Source organism: Sinocyclocheilus rhinocerous, unplaced genomic scaffold, assembly GCF_001515625.1.
Source record: "Sinocyclocheilus rhinocerous isolate Xijiao unplaced genomic scaffold, SAMN03320098_v1.1 scaffold551, whole genome shotgun sequence".
Classification (NCBI taxonomy): Eukaryota; Metazoa; Chordata; class Actinopteri; order Cypriniformes; family Cyprinidae; genus Sinocyclocheilus; species Sinocyclocheilus rhinocerous.
This window is the reverse complement of record NW_015624564.1, coordinates 869,267-885,852: the sequence shown is the minus strand read 5'-3', so window position 1 is coordinate 885,852 and position 16,586 is coordinate 869,267. Positions and strand designations below refer to the sequence as shown.

General features: G+C 37.6%; 2 protein-coding genes across 3 annotated transcripts in view; both read right to left on the bottom strand.

Moving 5' to 3' along the window:
* The window catches only part of tspan9b (tetraspanin 9b), a 27,976-nt gene extending 24,251 nt beyond the window's left edge, over positions 1–3,725 (bottom strand). Inside the window, exon 1 of one of the 2 annotated variants that reach the window (XM_016556692.1) lies at positions 3,440–3,725. The gene's annotated coding sequence lies outside the window, so the exon portion shown is untranslated. The remainder of the gene's footprint in view (positions 1–3,439) is intronic. The other variant, XM_016556684.1, reaches the window with a different exon arrangement.
* Positions 3,726–4,541: 816 nt separating this feature from the next.
* Positions 4,542–16,586, bottom strand: part of LOC107743961 (protein-methionine sulfoxide oxidase mical3b-like) — a 23,281-nt gene continuing 11,236 nt past the window's right edge. The window contains exons 16-28 of the mRNA XM_016557428.1: positions 14,436–14,546; positions 13,631–13,846; positions 13,323–13,414; positions 13,009–13,238; positions 12,637–12,714; positions 10,317–11,585; positions 10,150–10,238; positions 8,760–8,867; positions 8,586–8,679; positions 7,758–7,808; positions 5,758–5,857; positions 5,527–5,600; positions 4,542–5,411 (exon numbers count right to left, since the gene is read on the bottom strand). Of these exons, the coding sequence (XP_016412914.1) occupies positions 5,227–5,411; positions 5,527–5,600; positions 5,758–5,857; positions 7,758–7,808; positions 8,586–8,679; positions 8,760–8,867; positions 10,150–10,238; positions 10,317–11,585; positions 12,637–12,714; positions 13,009–13,238; positions 13,323–13,414; positions 13,631–13,846; positions 14,436–14,546 (2,697 nt within the window). The 3' untranslated portion in view covers positions 4,542–5,226. The remainder of the gene's footprint in view (positions 5,412–5,526; positions 5,601–5,757; positions 5,858–7,757; positions 7,809–8,585; positions 8,680–8,759; positions 8,868–10,149; positions 10,239–10,316; positions 11,586–12,636; positions 12,715–13,008; positions 13,239–13,322; positions 13,415–13,630; positions 13,847–14,435; positions 14,547–16,586) is intronic.

Below are 16,586 nucleotides of genomic sequence, written 5' to 3'. Positions count from 1 at the left end.
TATATTATATTATATTATATTATATTATATATTATATTATATTATATTATATTATATATTTTATTATACTGGTGCAGTAATAGTGCAGAATCTTTAATATTTCTCATTAAAATTATAGAATAAATTGGCTTTTTTCTTAAATGTCTAAACCTGGGTGTTTATTTCTAAGTTTGAATTTGAAACTAAATTCAGATTCTCAGATTAAACTCAGATTTTTGGACTCCACTGTAAATGCTGCCCAGATGTGTGTTTAAGGAGTATTAATTAAACAGACTATGAGGAAGCACAATCTGCCACCTCGTAGAACACTATAATGAACATCTGCCTGCCAATTTGCTCAGCGCTTCACACACACACACACACACACACACACATACACACACACACACCTTGTCTCTGTACACTATTCTTTGACAATGTAGATCATTCTGAGACAACAAGCTTTTCGTGTCTTTATAGGAATGTTTCTCATCGTACATGACTGTGGTTTCAAACAGGCCAATTCGTTCAGCTGGACGCGCCGGCCTGCATGTAAACCGCACTCTCAGGCACTCAAGAGGGATGTATTCCCGAACAGTCTGTCCTATATGTAAATCAACTACCATTAACTCCCCATCCAGGGAATGCTGGTTGACTTGCTGGCAAAAATCACATTCTAACACTTTCCAGGGAATTGGAAGTTGCGTGTTGGGAATGAAGGAACAAAATTAGTGCTGATTTCATCCTCCAGCAAGCAAAAGGCTATTTCAACCTGCTTTACTAGTTTCTTTCTAAGAATTAAACAGTAGCTACACCACAAAAAAAATGGCATGAAGATATAGGTGAAGTCATGGTGTGTCATAAGCAAAGATAAACTCATAAACTACACTGTAAAAAATTATTTTTCAAAGTTGTAAATAAAGATTATTGGAGTTTGTTTTAGAAGAAAACACTATTTCAGTCTGTCTGCTTCAAAATTGTACTTTTATTTAAATGTTACTTCTATTAAATGCTACTATTTAAATGCTGTTTCTTTGTAATTAATTGTGAAATGTATTAGCCTATATTCTATGCCTCTTTTATCCCTTGCATACTCAGACTAAATCCCTATTTGTATACTAACTGTGTAATAGTACATACTACATCATGCTAGATTAGTATTAATAGGTCCCAAATCATAATTAAAAACAGTATTTTGCAGGTACCCTAAATGCATATTCCATGTATGCATTGAAATATGCATGCTTTTAGGGCTAATATTGCCCACAACCCCCAACAAAGGTTTTATGATGGTTCTTCTGATGCCAATTTATATAATTATGCAGCAAAGATGTCTGTGATATAATTTAAGATAGTATAATGCAAGATACTACACACACTCATGTTTTAAACACTTCATGCACACATGAAAGCACTCGGTTTTTGTAACTTTTATATTAGTAATGAGCTTTTAGATCATTGAAATATCTGTCAACACACATCGCGGTCATGCTAGAGAGAAATATGTGTAATATTATCCCGAGTCACATTGAATTTAAGACTTTATGACTGTATGCAGCATGACTAAAGCAACAGCAGAAACAGAAAAACAGCCTGTCTGATATTTTTATAACAACTGGCATTTTCATAAGACCAACTGTTTAAAGCGATGGCATTTCTAATAGCTTTCCTGCACATGCATGAATATTAAAGATGCCTTCCATGCAGAAAATTAAATTTTCATTGTCAAAACAGAAAATAAGCCCTTGATGGATGAGATATTAGTTTTAAAAACAGGTGAATTAGTTGCCTCTCAAGCATCTGAAACCTGACCAAAATGCAAGGCAATGTGCATACGTTGTTTTGCATGTGTGTAGAGTTTAAGGTTAGCTCAAAAACTACATAAAAGGTTTAGTTATTGTAAAAATGCCCTTTGATGCAAATATTTAGCACAGGACACACTCTTCTTGTGTATAACAGCCTGAGGTCATGTTCTGTCTCCGTCCTTAATTATGTCATTAGCTCTTTTTTCTGCTCTCTATTCAAAAGAGGCTGGGCTCTGACCTGCTGCAGTTCACACTTGAATAAGACTATTTAGCATTAACCGTGTGACCTCTTTGGAGGTGCAATGAATTTTGGGATGCACTGCCCTGGTATTAAAATAGGAAACTGTGCTATCTCTACTATCTGGCTGTGGGTGAGATTTGGCCAGACTGATATGCATACTTAAGTGGTAAAGTATGTAAAATAGAGAGACTTGAGTCAACAACAGATTTCCATAGCGATGAGTGGTTATTGATGAGATATAATGAGATCCAGGGGAAAAAAAAGTAATTTCTCTTGAAATTATATTTTTTCTGAATCTTCAAATTTAAAGCGACATAAAATGCTGACTAGTTCTCCAAATATAGGGTCATATATGACCTTTAAAGTCTTCCCCACCTCAATTGTTTTAAACATTAATATTAGTTATTAATATTAAAAGATGAATATTTAAACAATAAAAGAAGAGTTTCGGTATATATATATATATATATATATAGCCTATAACATATTTATTATCTTCAAAAATTACCCAAAGTGAAAAAAACTTTTGTCCCTGTATTTACATAAAAATCCAACATTAAGTCATATTATGATTCTGTATGCACCATGGAAACATATTAACCTGATTGCCATAGAAAGATTTAATTAGACTATTTTAAGAAAATTAAGTTAATATAATTAAAATCCGAATGAAAGAGTTGTATTCATTTGATTTAATACAGCTATAGGCATAGTCGGAACATGCTGAAATATACAGTAGCTAATATTCCAGTTGCAGTTTTTCAGATTAAAGGCTTAACCAAAACACCGACCATAATAGGCAAATGATGTGCGTGTAAATATGTTCAGTGTTTCCATGAGTCTACAGCAGACAACCAGCAGCTGCTTTCAACTTGTGATGCGCTTTTTAGATGCGCCAATTCTGCACATTCCAGTGTAGCGCTAATCACACAGCCCGCGGCTTCCGCACACACACACACACACACACCCTGAACAACTCATTGAAAGTTTACTGACCGCTAAAGAAGCCTAGTTTGATTAAACTGTAGGCCTTGAACACAGATGCACTGCTTTCACGTGAACAGCACCAAATCGGCTTAATCTACTGCACGTCTACATCTGCGTAAGTAGGCTAGCATACCTTTCCATATCAAGACGTTTCCGCAGTAGCAGAGATTTTCCTAAAACAGGCTGATTTAGTTTGACACATTTAAACTTCCATATACGTTCGTTTTTGTTTAAATAGCCTACCACATTATAACCACTTAACAAATCAAAACTGGAAGTATTTCCTTAAACGGATATAAACATACTAGCAACTGATAAACATCAACAGCACAACAAGCTAAGAGCACGTACTTCCATAGTAAACAACGGTAAATATTAAAAATATAGATAAGAATAACACTTTTGACGTTTTTTAAGCCTTACTCACCTTACTGACCTTACTGGAAGCACAACTTATGTTTTCCGACTTGCTTTCTTATTTCCGAAGTAACTCTCCTCACTTTCGTTTGCTTTTGTAGCCTATATATATGGAGGTAAAGACTGTTTTAACTGTGACCGATATAAGTAAAACGCTTATAAACTATCGGTAAGCAGACCTTTGATTTCATGGTAGTCAAAAAAAAAAAAAAGTTCCGGAGCTCGAAAAAATGGGAATGGCAGTAAGTTTTCCCACGAACGGAAACAGTGTAGCAGGAAAGATGGAGAGGCGTGACTTCACTGCGTTTACGGTCAATCCACAGGAAAACAGTGCTGGCGTTTTCCAGCAGGGGGCGCCCGTCCACACGCAATCCCACACGAGGGTTATTCATTTAAAATATTCGCAAATAACGAGGCTTGTAATTCCTAAAAATATGGTGAAATGTAGAAGTGTGCAAAACGCACTTTTAGGCGCTGAAACCTTTGTGCCTGTGAAAAAAAGATGCGTCGCCTTTGGAAAATGTTAACTGACGGCCTTAAAGATGTCAAACTAAATTTTGTATGAGCTGTTTATTATATATATATATATATATATATATATTGGGTAATGACATTTTTACACCCCTGTTGCTAAGACATTTGGGAAGATGCGTCGCCTTTGGAAAATGTTAACTGACGGCCTTAAAGATGTCAAACTAAATTTTGTATGAGCTGTTTATTATATATATATATATATATATATATTGGGTAATGACATTTTTACACCCCTGTTGCTAAGACATTTGGGCCTAAATAAAGTTAAAGCACTGAATTGTGTAATGCTGTCATTTTCTGCAAATTAACATTACAATTAAAGTAGGCATATTAACAAGTTTTATTTTTAATTTTAAATAATAGTTTTATAATTAATAAAAAATTTTGTAATTACATCGAAATTATGACATCGTTTTTAGTTTTTATTACTTATTAATATTAGCATTATAAGTACTGCTTTAAAAAAGTAATAGAAACACCAAAGTGTAATATACATTCATGATTTTCATGCCAAAAAACAAAACAAGTGTGCAAACTCCAAATGAAAATGTAATAGTCCATACATTTTTCTCAAAAGAATGGTTGTTTAATGCAAGGAAGTTTTACAGAATTAAATATAACAGCAACAAAATGTAAAATAAATTATGTGCAAGTAGATTATGCAGAGAAAATTAAGATACTTTTTTTTTTAAAAAGCACATTTCATCCAATAAATGAATATTAAGAATGGACAATTGTGTGTGAGGTTAGCTTATACAGGTTGTCCAAAAAAAGAAAAACATCTCAGTCATTCATAAACACAGGTCTTATTTTGTATAAGTTTACATGCGTCAGTCTGTACTGTATGTTGACAATGTGGTTATATATGCCATTCCATATTCATTTCTGTTAAGTCAAAACATGGTGGATCTGGGTAAAACTACAGATGTACCTTAACTTTATCAACAAAGAGAGCAAACAAAAAGATGTTCCGTTGCATAGTAGCGTAGCAGTCTAGAGTAGTAGTATTTGGCAGCAAGACATTGCCATTTGTCCTAATCAGGGTCAGTATTTTGCACCTCGGAGGAATCACTTCCTCTGGGTCAATCTCTTGCTGTGTCCTGGCATTCATTATTTAGACACCTATGCAGTTGCACATACGGCCCAGAGTGCAGGTGGACGGGCCTGTTTGGACCAATGAAAACAGCAGCTGCGTATTTTTGTTGCACAAACAGACACAGAGTAGCCCTTCAAGCGGTATGATGAGATTCATGCATGTGCAAATCAGTCCCAGTGCAGACTGAAGCCCTTAGAAAGCATGACGGCCTCCAGGTCACTGTCCTCCTCTTTTTCCCTCACTCGCTGCTCCTCCAGCAAGGCCACCAGCGCATCCCTCTGCTCCACCACATCCAGCATCTCGCTCAATATACGCCTCTCCTCCGCCAGCTCATCCTCCCCCTTCAGATCGTCTGAGAGAGAGAAAGAGGTGCTGTGAAGCTGCTATTAATTAAAGAACAACTATGAGAGAAAACCACAAAGGAGTAAGGGGAAGTTGAACTATTAATATCCTCTGTGTGTTCTAACCGTCCACCGCCATGCGCTCTCTCAGCTCTTGCTGCAATCGGCTCTGTCTGTCCTCCAACTCCAGTTCACGTGCACTGTGGACAGACCACACAGATGAGAATAGAGCGATCAAACAATACTAGACCAAACCGAGAAGCTGAACACTTATGTAATACCTGATGTAATCACACAATGCCAGATCAGTCCGCACAGTTCAGATGCTATTAAACATTCAAACTGTTGAATACTCACAATATCATGAGCTCAGATTCATAGCGCACGAGAGCATTCTTCTCTTGCACCAGTTTAAACCACTGATGCATTAAGCTAGGATCATCTTTCTTTCCCATTCCTGTAAGAGAGAGAAGAGGAGCATGGGACACTGGACACGCTAACATACACATGCATGAATATGTCTAAACAGGGTCCAAATTATTACTTTTTGGGTGCTAAAATGCAAGTAAAAATTGGCTTCGGCTTTGGTTCCTCAATATAACATGGTTAAACTATAAGAATGATAGCTTGAAAGATAAAATTAAAGACATGCAAGTCAAATAAAAGACATACAAAAAATAAATAAATAAAATAAAATTATATATATATTATAAAAAATAAATAGAATTTTAAATAAAAAATCTATTATAAATTTGTTTTTGTATGTTTAAATATTTGCATTTTATTAAATAATTTATTATAATATTAATTGAAAAACACTTTAAAAAGCTAATTTTGGACCCTGCTTATAAACTACACTACTGTTCAAAAGTTTGGGGTCAGTAAGACCTTTTAATGTTTTTGAACCTAGGTGTTTAACCAAGGCTGTGTTTATTTGACAAATAAATACATTAAAAACTGTGAAATTTTAATACAGTTAAATTTCTTTTCTATTTTAATATAATATAAAATGTAATTTATTCCTGTGATGCAAAGCTGAATTTTCAGCAACCATAACTCCAATTTTCAGTGTCACATGACCTTTCAGAAAATATTCTAAAATGCTGATTTGGTGAAACATTTCTTATTATTATCAATGTTGAAAACAGTTGTGCTGCTTAATATTTTTATGGAAACTGAAGATATTTTGATAAATAAAGTTCAAAAGAACAACATTTACACTATCGTAACATTACAAATGTTTTACAGTCACTTTTGATCAATTCAATGCATCATTTGCTGAATAAAAGTTAATTTCTTAAAAAAAAAAAATCTTTTTTTTGTTTTGAACAGTAGTGTTATTATCAAAACATGCAAGCAGACAAAAACAAACAGGGAGCTGATACACACTAGACAATAATACAAAAAAAACATCTGCGCACACATACACACACACAGTGTCAATCCCAGCAATTCCCAAATAAAACAGGATGTGACATTTTAGATGTACTGACAGCCATGCAGATCAATGACGTGTCATGCCCATGCAACTCCATCGCGAAAGGTTACAGAACGAAATTTGAGATTACAGGAGAGAATAACGTACTTAGCTGATGAAGTGGAGGTTCTTGCACTACATAAAGAAAAAAGACTGTACAGAGGAGAGAAAGGTAAAAGGATTTAGAAATTATTGCTATTACAAAATCCACACTAGAGGTGTGAGTCACACAGGAAGCTGGTGAGGTGTTACCTTCTGAGGAACAGCAAGGACAGAGATAGACAGGCCTTCTATGAGGGGAACCTAGAAAGGGCTCGACTAAGACCGCAGAGACGGGCAGAAAAAAAGAGGGAGAGGAGGAATTCAGGAATTCAGGAACGCAACAAAGCAAGGATGGGAATAGTGGAGGAATGTGAGGTGCGAAGCTGAAATGGGTCGAGTTGGATGTTCATGTCCAGGCAGTGGTCTGACTGACAACCTGCTGTCTCAGAAAGTAGGCCACCAGAGAGATTAGCTGAAAGTAAAAGTTAAAATAGCTTCTAAAAATATACCATCTACCCCAACTAAAATCTGTGCTTGTATTTCCAACAGTACTGCCATTTACATCTCATCTCATACAGTCACACCCACCAGACGATACAACTAATGCTACCACGAGCATCTAGATCCAATTTAGACACAAAGCTAACAGCAAGCAGACAGCACAGGGTCCACAGCACGAAAAAAGCCAGAAAGCCTGTTTTTACACCACCCTGTTAACATAAAGATTCTAAAACGGCTGTTTAATTTGTGTTAACACCAAAACTAATGAGCCTGTAAGATGGTAAACCTGTTTGTTAGTGTCATTAGCATGAGCGCTAAGTCAAATCGTCGTACATACCACCCAGATGAATGTCCAAAAGGTTAGATGTACTAGAGTCTCCCCAGAAGTCTATATCATGAGGAAGGACAAGTCATGAGGATCGTGACCATTAAAAGTCAAAGAAAACAGAATACCCTGCACCGCTCTGTCTCTGTGTTTTATGAAAATACGCTAATGCCGTGAACAGTAAAAGATGATAGGCAATATGTTTTTGATGAATGTAAGACTTTGTAAACAAACATATAATGAGTATGAACAATGAGGGATGATGACATTTCATAGTACATCATATATATTGCAAGAATAGCTAAAATATAAAATAAAATAAATTAATATAATAAAAACATTTGTGAGGTTTAAGCTTAAAACACAAAATACATTTATATTCAAGATACATTTGAACCAGCTTACAAACCCGATTAGACTGGTTTAAGCAGGTCTTTTCAGCAGGGTTAACATCTCATAAAATTGTTTTCTTATTTAGATATTTATATTTATTTGATTATATTATATAAAATTATATATTTATGATTTTTAATGCATTATTATGTATTATTTTCATAATATTTTTTTATTATTTATTATTATTATTTATCAGATCAAAACTGATTAAGAACAGGATTGATCACAATTTGCATGAAACGACATACACAAGTAATATTAAAGCTATGTAAAATAATAAAATAATATAATATAATGTTTAAAATAAAATAATGTTTTGAATAACTGAATCCAATTTAATCAGTCCTGAATCTTTAAATTGCAAAATTAATTAATAATTAAATGGTTTCTATAAAACTGTATAATTCCTTAGGCTCATCCGTTTGACAAGAAAGTGACAGGTACCTGCTTCGCCTCTGAGTGCTTTCTCCACAGCTACACCCTTCTCCTCCAGCTGCCTCTGCTTGACCTCCACCTGCTCCAACTGACGCTGGATTATCTGAGACGACATATACAAAAATAAATACATATTGTTTGTGGCAGATAAACAAGCATGCTTCAAAGATATCACCCACAGACCTGCGCCCTGTGCAGCCTCCGCAGCTCCTCCTGCTTGGCCTGTCTGCGCGCTGCTCTCTGCACTCGGCGTGTCAGCTTGGCGTTGAGTTCTTCCTCCGTTTCTGCTCTCTGAAACAGCGTGGTACAGAAACTTATGCTGGAAGGGTCCGGGAACACCACCCAAACACCTACCACCTCTGACGGACATGACGACACTGGGGTGGCCGCTTTGGTCGGCAGCTCTGGCAAAACACTGCGTTTCTATTGAGGAAGAAGATGCTGAGTGTTGCAGATTCAGCCAATGGGGATTAAAGACTGAAGGGGCTCAGCACGTGAAATAAAAAGATGCTACCTTAACAGCATATGCCCTCTTGAATGCCAACGCATGAGGCACGTAAAGCGACTCGGGAGAGAGAAGGCAGAAACTGAATTAATCTAAACTGTATTTTGAGTACAACAGCTTAACAGTGCTAAACACAGCACTAACTCCATTACAAAATACACATCTATGTGCTACTAATCACAGGAAACAGTTTTACAAGCTACTTTCAGCATCACAATCTAAAATCTGAAAAACAATTCTATGCCATATTTGATACCTCATCCCCTTCATGCACCTCCTCATATATTGTTTCTTTCAAAAGGTCTGTCTTGATATCATACAGTTCTTCCCTCAGCTGAGAGCACATCCAGAAAAAGACATTAAATTACCACAAACGTTTAATATTTAAAACTCACAAATGTCACAATGCGTTAAATTATTCCATTAGTCCAGCTATAAAGCTCTAAGGAGTCACGGATAAATTGCTAGGCAATGAGTCTTATTGTTGTGTTCAGTAAGATTGAAAATATTTGAAGAATGAAGAGGACCATGAGAAAATGTAAAGGACAAAAATCTATAAAAAAAAAAAGGAAAATGAGTGGCAAAGATAAAAAGCAACAGAGTCATATTTTGAGAAAGCAAACTTTCCTTTTTTTTCTCAAAAATAAAAGAGTTCACTGAACTGTGAAATCATGGCGTCTTTTAGATTAAAAAAAACAATTTATTGGAACTAAGCTGCAAAAATGACTCACTCTGAAGTCCTTGGACTTCTGATACAAAGTATCACATGTGAAAAGGCCGGTTACATAAAAGTCTCAAAGGCACAACAGCAAAAATTTGCCTATTTAATTCTAAAGGTAGCAGAATTTTCATTGTCTATTGTCAATAATGTGGCAATGTATGAAGCATAGCTAACACAGAAGTCACTTTAAAACCATGCAGAGTTTTATGCATGAGATATGCTTTATGAAATTTCCAATTGCGTGGATTTCTATTGAAATGGCTGCATTTTGCCCTTGAAAATATGCAGAATAATGTTAAATGTGGCCTTAAGGATCAGAGAAAGGAGATAGGCGTGTTTTACTCTACCTGAGCTCTAAGAGGACATCTTTCTAGAAGAGCATGGCAGGACAAGTCTGTATCTTCAGAGAAACTAGGATTCTTTCGGAAACACAAGTCTGCAATGTAGAAAGACCCTTAAAGTCATGTTAATGTGGTACAGTTCATTTATAGATCCATCTATCCATCCATCTCACCTGAGGTTCTGTTGATTCCCGACACTTTCCGCTTGCTCTCGGTGTTAGTTGCGGCAGGTAGAGTTTCCGCCACCATCACAGCCTCCTTCCTCTTTTTGTCCTTCTTATACACCGAAAAAACAGTCTTCCAGAGGGACTTGTGCTTTCCTGGCTCCCGCTGAGTCTCAGCCGCTGTGTTCATGCTCTTCCTGCTTTTACGGGGGGAGAACAACGAGTTGCGCTTTTTCTCTTTCTCCTCCACACCCGTGTCCGCCCCCCACAACTTCATCTCTGACCTACGAAGCCTGACCTCCGGTCCTCCTGCCAGCAGTGGGGCGACCATCCGGTCTGGAAGTGTCCTCCTTTGCTCCAGCCTACGGTTGTCCGTCTGGCTGGCCGTGTCCCCGGTTTCCGAGACACCGGATCTTTCCAGAAGTCTGGAAGCTTCTTCTGCCTCATCTCCACACAGGATCTCAATTTCATCCAGAGGAAGACTCCGAGCTTGATCGAGGTCGGGATTAAAACCGTCCCGCTGTGGAACAGGAGTAGCGCAGGTCGATGAGAAGACCATAACCTCTCGGTCCAGTATCGGTTCAGAATGATGAAGGGCGCGACACTGCTTGCCGACGAGAGGGGAGTGAGATGGGCTGTAGGGAGGAGTCGGAAGACCTGTGTCTGGATTTAAAAAGCTTTCATTTCCAAATGAGGTGGAATTTAGGTCCAAATCCTGCTTGTCCCCCATCACACAACCTTCTACAGTGATACTTAGTCTGTGGATTACAGAACAGCGGCCAATCGTCTCTTCTAAAGCAACGCCTGCATCGCCGTCCATAGTGTGAGATGGTTCAGGCGAGGATGTACTTTGAGATTGAGTTTGTGTGCTGGAGTCACAGTTTCTTGGCATTTGGTAGACAGAATTGGTATTGCAGGACGGTATGTAAGCGACTGAGGTATAAAAGCTTTCTTTAACGTTAGATGTTTGGGCTGCCGTATGTTTGGGGTCGCATTCTCTAGGCAGTGGAGTCAGGCCTAAACTCTTCCTGATCTCTGCACTCTTCAGCCAGAACTCCTCTACGACCTCTAACCTCTTGACAGGTGGGTTCTCGGGGTTTGTCGATAGCTCAGATGTGGGAGTGGGGCCTGATTCTGGTGGTTTCAAAGAGGGTGAGGACTCTGCAGGTGACTGGTGCAATGAAATGGACTCTTTTTGTTCCTGTTGGTCACATGGTTTGGACTCTCTTACGGAGCTGGTGTCTATATCTGTGTCATCACTGTATCCTTCAAACGACTCTGCTTATTTAAAGAATGAAGGGATAAAGAAAAAAGTTTAATGAAAATTTGAAAGAATTCTAGATTAGTTCTAGAATCTTCTTAACAAAATAGTTTTGTGGGGGAAGCGGTGCAGACTTTCAGGCGCTTTTAAACAAGCAGTAACATAAAACAGCCTGAAAAAAGATAAGCTTGTAAAGAGGGTTCAGTCATGGTACAAATAAACTATAGAAAAGCAAATTTATTGTTTTGGAGGTTTTGACAGATCCATATTCTGGAACTATATTTCAAATCAGTTCTTAAACATGTACAATAGCTAAATAAAAAATTATTTAAAATATATTTTTTATTAAACATATATCAATTTAAATATAAAAATTATATTAATTTAGAAATATATATTTTTTCCCCCCGCCCCAAATAGTTCCTATTATGAGTGTGCATCTAACTATTGCTACTGTTATGGCTTTAGTGTAGTACATTTCACATTACTTGTACCATGTGCATCATTTTCGTGTACATTTTGTGTACAATTTTTGCTGTGCATCAATTTTTACTGTCTAGTATCTATAAAGTAGGTAATTTCTTTATTTATACTTCATAAACTGCAAAAGTAATTAAAAGTATGTGCTAACCAGGCATAGTGAATTAAAGTAGCTTTTTATTATTTCTGTTGTGGCAAACTACAAAGTCTTGCCCCTTAGTGAAATCTTACTGGTTCAGAATCTTACACTATGTAGCAAATATGTTGGGATTGGTAGTGATTGTTTGCACTGTGCAGCATTATTGCTTTCTGTGTGGGCAGATAAATTACAATGTGAAAACATGTCATGTTGTGCCTGGTTAGGACATGGTTTAAGTTGGATACTAATTTGCAAAATACATAAAACAGGCAAACTAAAACAACTGCACATTATTTCCATAGCATAACCAAAAACAGAAAAAGTCAACTGCAAAATATACAAACATTAAAAACACACTATTAATCATGCACAGCCTGCAAATGAAATAACCGGCAAACAAATCTTTTATGCTAATGAAGGCCATCAATTGTCATCAGGGGCGGTGCTACCTTTAACAAACCCCGCCTCCTCTTCATCAAGCCACACCCCTGAAAGCCGTTCCCTCTCCCAAGGGCAGTACTCACCCTCTATACATACACGTCAACACACCCCAAAATACACACACATACAGTGGGGAATACACAACAATAAACATACAAACAAGCATGACAACATTCACCTCACACACAAACACACAAACAAACATATTGTGGAAATATGACACAAAAATAGATAAAGACAGATATTAAATTGAACAATACCTCATCTTAAGATGATTTTTATGAAATAAACAAGCTATATAGTCAAAAACAATGTCAGATGTCTTTGCCCATTTTATCAGAGCCATTTTTAAAAGAAATTGAATAGAAACAAATACCCACCATCACTAGAATCTCCCTGGTCTTGTTCTTCTTCTGAAACTTCTCCTACTTCTTCTTCCTCTTCCTCATCCTCAGCCTCCTCCTCCTCTTGTTTTTCCTGGTTCTCTCCTCCCTCTTCCTCCTTTAGCTCCTTCCCCAGGCCTAACTCTCTCTCTCCATTGGTCCTGATGTTCGGCCCCTCCTCCTTCTTCCAGGCAAGCTCCTCCTCATCTAGGTCCGACTCAGAGCTACTGAAGACCCAAAAAGGAGACAGATTTAGCCAGGGAAAACATGCCAGTAAATATTAGGAGCATAACAGGAGTATGTTTGGATACCTGGACTGCTCCTCTGTGTTCTTCTCCTGCAGGCTAGCGCTGAGGTTGTGCTGTGCAAGCGTCTCCTCTGGGACCTCCTGCAGTGGGCTGTCCTGTTGCGGGATTGTAGGTGGGGGGAGTGAATGTACAGCGCTCTCTCCCACCTTCAATACCACGACTGAGGTGCAAGGCACCGAACCCCCAACTGCTCCCCGGGCACCGCAGCAAAAAAATGGCTGCCCACTGCTCCACATGTCACTTCACTTCACTTCACTTCACTTTTTTCACTTGAAAAACACTAAGTACTGAGAATGTTCATTTTATTAGTAAAAGTATGAAGCGGTTAATCGTACACACACACCATGTAGCTGGTCGTAAGCGTAGTTGGACAGGCGTAACGTGGAGCTGCAGTGGTCACACTGGAAGCAGCTCCTGTGGAAGAACTTTCCCTCCGCGCTCAGCCTTTCCATGACATAAACGCGACGGCCACAGAAATAACACACATCGCTGCCGCCCATATTCACAGGAAACTCCTTTTGAGAACCCTACAGGTGAGAAGCCAAAGGTCAAGAGTCAAAAGAAAGATGCTCAACATGGGCAATTACAGCTGTCAGGACAGAACTGGGGTGACAGTGTGCGTTCTTTATTATTATTTATTATTATTATTTATTATTATAATTATTTTATTTATTTTTAGCAAATAATTTTATTATTTAATATTTTATATTACATTTTATTTTAGTTTTTCATTTTAATAAATAAAAAATAATATTAATATATTAAATAAAATATGGCTAACATAATGAAATGCTTCAAACAAAGTCTCAGATTTCACCACATGTCATAGAAACAAGTTTGATCATGACAGTAAATTACATTTGATTGCAGCACTTCCATGTACAACACTTTGGGTGTGATCAGTCTAACAAAGCCGTAAAGCGTTGAGCCTTCTTAGAGAAACTGGATTACAGCAGCAACTCACACACTCACAGTAATTAGTAAATATAACACCAAACAAAAGTCAGCGCTGGGTTACAGACCTCATACACGCAGTAATACAGGCACTAAAATGGACACAAGAACATTCACAATGTTAGGGGAGATTTGTCGGCAGCACTACAGGTGAACTCTTACCAACTCCCTCCTGTGAAGGAGCTTGGGAGCTTGATCCTGCTGACTCTGAATCTGATTGGCTATCTGCTGAGCCAATGAGCTCACTCCGCCCGTATACATCTGAATGTAGCTCTACAAATCAAAAGATGAGCATGGAAAACAAGCAGCAATGCAAAATGCTTCAGAGATGAAAACCATCACAAAGACAAAAGAAATGATGTATCAATATTCATATGAGAGCATAAAGGTGTGGAAATGACAGATTGGTCTTAGAAAAAAGAGAAAGGCAACAAAAATGAATACTATAAAGATAACCATAACAACAGCTATATTAATGTCCACACCAATGGGCAATAATTTATTATATAAGCACGCTCTTCAGTTATGACGTCTGCCGCTTTAAACACTTGAGTGCTTTAAAGTCTAATTGGTTTTTGATTGGATTTTGGCTGTAAATGTTTTTATCATTCATCAACTGGGAAAAAAATCATTCTGAAAGTGATTTTGACAGTGAAAGTGTATCTATCTATCTATCTATCTATCTATCCATCCATCCATCCATCAATAAATCAATAGAAATAAACCTGTCAGTCAAAGGCAAAGTCAGTAAGAAGCATAGAGGATTAGATAGAGATAATAAATCATTCTGCCTGAGATTCTTCAGTTAAGACCCTCAAATCACATGTCCCATGGCCTCCAGTCACTGATAGGCTGTAGAGCCCCAGGCCAGTTCACACACAGAGCTCCTTCATAACAGTCCCAGAGACCAAAGAAGCTTAAAACAGAACCAGATTAGCCATTAGTATACAAAAGTGTACACTACTGGACCAATTTTATTTTATAGCACAGGTGTGTTTTTACCTTCTCGCTTTAAATTGGCAGAGTGAACTTTGACCTTTTTCTTGTAGCGGAAACTCGTCAGCTCCTGCTGTGTTGTGTGCTTTTTCTTAAGTAGGGTTGGTGGACATCAAAATGTTAATTCATTGTAGAGTAAAAATTCCCGGTGCAGTCTTCTAATGCCGCAGTTGTCACTGTCAATCACCTAAATGGCTTTTAATCTAATAAAACGCCTTATAACTGCCTAGAGGCTTTGCCAATTCTAGTTCACCCTGTTAAAGTGTGTATGCTAAGTTTGTGCAGGAGCCACTCTATGAATCAGCAGCTTTCGCTGATGGGCAAGGTAAGCTAATTCACTCAATATTAGGAAAACATCACAAAATCTCATGACTAACAGAGGCATTGTGACATTTTATCACAACTAAAACAAAATACTCCATCTTTTATCAAACATGGTGATTTTTTTTTGTTGAGTGACTATAAGACTGTTGTTAATCAAGTCAGATTGACACGATGAAGCATTAAATCCTTTCTCCTGCTTAGTTTTTTTTTTTAAAACAAAGCAACTTTGAAAAGAAAAGTTGTGTTGCACCTCGTCAGGACATGGTGTAACTTAACTTGAAAACAAATATATGTATGCACAAGCAAACACACCTTTATACAGGTAAAAGCACACATGCATCACACAAATACTCACACACCTGTCGGCGTGTTGCAGTGGCTGAGGCCGACAGTGAGTTCTCCTCAAATTTAGCCAGCAGTAGCGTTGCCATGGACCGAACCCTGCCGTGACCCTCAGCGACCTTTGGTTCTGAACCAGGAGTTGCTTCTGAAGTCTTATTTTCTTTGGTATCATGAGGAACGTCCTCCTATATCAGGAAAATATCACAGATAATCAACATAAACTTTATTCTTAACGGATGAAAAAACTACAGTATATATACTATAGTGTACATATACAGGTACATATACAGTACAGTATACAGTACTACTATATATATATATATGTGTGTGTGTGTACCTGTTTTTCTATTCTGGTGGGGACTTAAACCTGAATACACACAGACTCATGGGGACTTGTGTCACGGTGGGGACCTAAATTGAGGTCCCCATGGGTAAACAAGCTAATAAATCACACAGAATTAAGTTTTTTGAAAATCTAAAAATACAGAAAGTTGGAAAGTAGGTTTAGGTGTAGGGTTGGTGTAGGGCAATAGAATATACGGTCTGTACAGTAGAAAAACCATTACGCCTATGGAGAGTCCCCACAAAGATAGCAAACCAGACATGTGTGTGTGTGTGTGTGTGTGTGTGTGTATGTGTGTGTGTGTGTGT